General features: G+C 37.4%; 1 protein-coding gene across 1 annotated transcript in view; it reads right to left on the minus strand.

The window, feature by feature from the left end:
- Nucleotides 1-1,319, minus strand: part of AP4S1 (adaptor-related protein complex 4, sigma 1 subunit) — a 22,077-nt gene extending 20,758 nt beyond the window's left edge. Inside the window, exon 1 of the mRNA XM_008567151.1 lies at nt 1,181-1,319. Within this exon, the coding sequence (XP_008565373.1) occupies nt 1,181-1,318 (138 nt within the window). The 5' untranslated portion in view covers nt 1,319. The remainder of the gene's footprint in view (nt 1-1,180) is intronic.
- Between the last annotated feature and the right edge of the window lie 2,341 nt (nt 1,320-3,660).

Raw genomic sequence — 3,660 nt, forward strand, 5'->3', positions numbered from 1 at the left:
CGGTCACGAAAAAAGACAAAAAAGGAAAAAAAAAAAATAGATTCAGTTTTAAAAATTAATATTTATTACTATTGTAATGATTTTATTTAACTTCCATTTTGGAAAAATGGATAGAGTTGTTGTTTCATATGAATTTTTAACTCCCATCTCCCCCATCTACCTAATAAAATAAGACAAATTCAAATCAGGTTTGTTTTGGGGCTGCCCAGTTAGCTCAGTTGGTTAGACTGTGGTATTGATAACTCCAAGGTCAAGGGCTTGGATCCCCCTACCTGCCAGCCACTCCAAAAAAAAAAAAATCAGGTTCATTTTGTTTGTTTTTATTTATTTATTTTTTAGTGGGTGGCCAGTACAGGGACCCAAACCCTTGACCTTGGTGTTACAACATGGCAGTCTAACCAACCGAGCTAACCATCCAGCCCCTTGTTTGGTTTTTATTTTTATTTATTTATTTTTTTGTCTTTTTCTGTGTCCGGCAACGGATCGCAACCCTCAGTGNATAACTCCAAGGTCAAGGGCTTGGATCCCCCTACCTGCCAGCCACTCCAAAAAAAAAAAAAATCAGGTTCATTTTGTTTGTTTTTATTTATTTCTTTTTTAGTGGGTGGCCAGTACAGGGACCCAAACCCTTGACCTTGGTGTTACAACATGGCACTCTAACCAACCGAGCTAACCATCCAGCCCCTTGTTTGGTTTTTAAATCACTAATTTCAGCATTATGTTAGTGGCATATTTACAAAAATGATAAACAGAAAAAAAAACTGCACAACACATGAGGATCATATCATTATCCTCTGGCACAAAAACAACCTTGAGTATTCACCTCTACCAGTCATCTGACCTTCATTTTTTGGCTTACAGAAAGCCTCCTGTTACCAGCACTCCTAAAAGCTTCAAGGGCTGAATGCATATGCACATAAAAAGAAGATATATCTTATTAACAGGAGTAAATGTAGTTGCCACTTCCATGGTGCACTGAGACAAACATGCTGACATAAATAAGAACCCAAGACTTTTCCTTGCTTTTCTTATTTTTATTTTCTTAAAGGGCCGTAAAGAGAGTTTTGCTTCCTTCTGTCTTCACTTCATTTCACTCCTTACTTTCCCTAGACACTCAGTTGTAACAGATCTGCCAAGGCCGAGACGAATACAGAGATAAAAGAGAGAATCAGAAACTTACTTGTTCATTGGATCGAGAGAGACAGCTCTTTATGACTTCTGTTTCCAGAAGTGCACGCTTATTAATCTCCATGTGTTCATAGTACTTAGAAAGTCGGGTCTGCCCTTGTTTATTCACCATGAGGAAAAATTTTATCATTTTTTTTNATAACACTAAGCACTAAGGTCAACGATTCAATCCCTATACTGGCCAGCCACCAAAAAAAAAAAGATTTTGAGCTTTTATGGTCAATGTAGACAAGATTTACAGAAAAGCTTTTCTTTCCTTAGTGGTAGGAAATGTAGCAGTTACATCAACTATTTGTCAAATTCTTCTAACAAGGCCCTATAACAAGTCCTATAAGGTCCTACGTTAAATGATTTACATATATTATTTAATCCTCACAATTCTTACATGCAGGTATTGCTGTTTCTTCATTTTAAGGCCAAAGTGAACTTCAGGGATGTTAAGACACCCAAAGTCACTGCATCACTTTATGTCAGAGGTGATCTGCAGCTCAGAGGCCATGCTATGACACCCCCTAACTCATCCTCATCATTCAGGGGTTCATGCTTCTAGTTTTATTTCTAACTCAGTTGTATTGAATATCATGATTGTCCCTCTTATACTCAATACAGATTTTGGAATAATCCACGCAAATGAGCACAATATTGACCAGTCTTTCTTTCATCATGAAAATCAGTACAAAAGACCAAGGTTAACAATGGTTCTTAAATAAACTTTCAAAATTTGGAATAACCTTAGATTTACAGAAAAGTTGCAAAGATAGCCATTGTTGGCATCTCACATTACCATGGTACATTTATCAAAACTAAGAAACCAATACTGGTACATTATTATTAACTCAACTCAAGACAATTTTTCCATTAATGTCCTCTTTTTGTTCCAGGATCCTGTCCAGGATACCACATTGCATTTAATTGTCATGTCTCTTTAGTCTCTTCTGGTCTGTGACAATTTCTCAGTCTTTCTTTGTTTTTCATGACCTTGACAGTATTGAGGATACTGGCCAGGTATCCTGCAGACCGTCCCCCAACCTGGGTTTGTCTGATGTTTTTCTTATGATTAGACTTTTGAAAAAAATACCATAGAAGTGAAGTGCTATCGTCATCACATTGTATGAGAGGGTACATGATATCACTGGGGATGTTAAAGGGTAAAAATACTTGAGTTCTCTTCCTTAAGTACACAGTATTAAAGACCCTTNTTTTTTTTCTTCTGATCAGTATTTTTCCAAATATATTTCAAAAGTTGTGGCAATGGATGGCTGCAACTGGAACCTGGAAGATAAAAGAATAACAGAAAGGCAAGATCAAATTTCTCAAAGAATCATATTAAATCTGTTCTATAGATGAACCAACCAGAAGTAAAGAAAATATATCTGATCACTCTGGTCCCATGCTGGCCGGTTAGCTCAGTTGGTCAGAGTGTGGTGCTATAGCACCATAGTCAAGGGTTCAGATCCCCATATCGGCCAGCTGCAAAAAAACTGTCTCACTTCTGAGGCACAATGAAAGTTGAACATTGGTCTTCACTCCTGTGATCTAAATAAGGCGTTAATAAATAATGACCAAACATAAATTTTCATTAGTTATCCTCCAAAATGATTTTGAGCATCCACAGTACTTCTACTCATATCATTCAATCTATTCATCAGTTTTGCTGAATGCCAACTATGTGTCAAGCACCAGAAGAATGCAGAGATGAAGGCGTAACAATTTCTGATTTTCTGATTTTTACATCTGCCAAAGGTGCTAGATAGGTAAGCAAATAACAGCAGTCCAAGGTGATGAGTTATAACTGGGACAGGCACACACCCATAGGTGTACAGAGGGAGGGACAAGGACTGTCACAGGAATGTGAAGAAAGACTTCCTAGAGAAGAGGCATTGAAACAAAATAAAGAGTGATCAAGAGGGGAGACTCTGAGGCAGAGAAAACAGGGGTAGGAAAGTAGAAACTGCACTGTGGTTGCAGTTCAGGGGGCAGTAAGAATGGCTGCAGGAAACTGAGGCTTCACATATGTTGAAATTGGCTTTAGAAGTCATGCTAAGACCAATGGGTACAAAACACAATTAAACAGGAGGAATAAGTTCTGATGTTCTAGTGCACACAGCAGGTGACTGTGGTTAACAGTTGAGTTTTGTATATTACACAGTAGCTAGAGGAAAGGCTTTTGAATGTTTTCACCACAAAGAAATAATAAATGCATCAGGTGATGGACACATGAATTACCCTAACCCGATTGTTATACTACATATATATGTATCAAAACATCAGATTGTACCCCATAAGTATGTACAATTACAATGTGTTAATTAAAATTATTTAAAAAAATTTTTTTTAAACGGAGAAGTCATGCTAAGAAATTTGAGCTGTAGGGCTGGCTGGTTAGCTCCATTGGTTAGAACGTGGTGCTGATAACACTAAGCACTAAGGTCAACGATTCAATCCCTATACTGGCCAGCCACCAAAAAAAAA

Source organism: Galeopterus variegatus, unplaced genomic scaffold, assembly GCF_000696425.1.
Source record: "Galeopterus variegatus unplaced genomic scaffold, G_variegatus-3.0.2 Scaffold299, whole genome shotgun sequence".
NCBI classification, from domain to species: domain Eukaryota; kingdom Metazoa; phylum Chordata; class Mammalia; order Dermoptera; family Cynocephalidae; genus Galeopterus; species Galeopterus variegatus.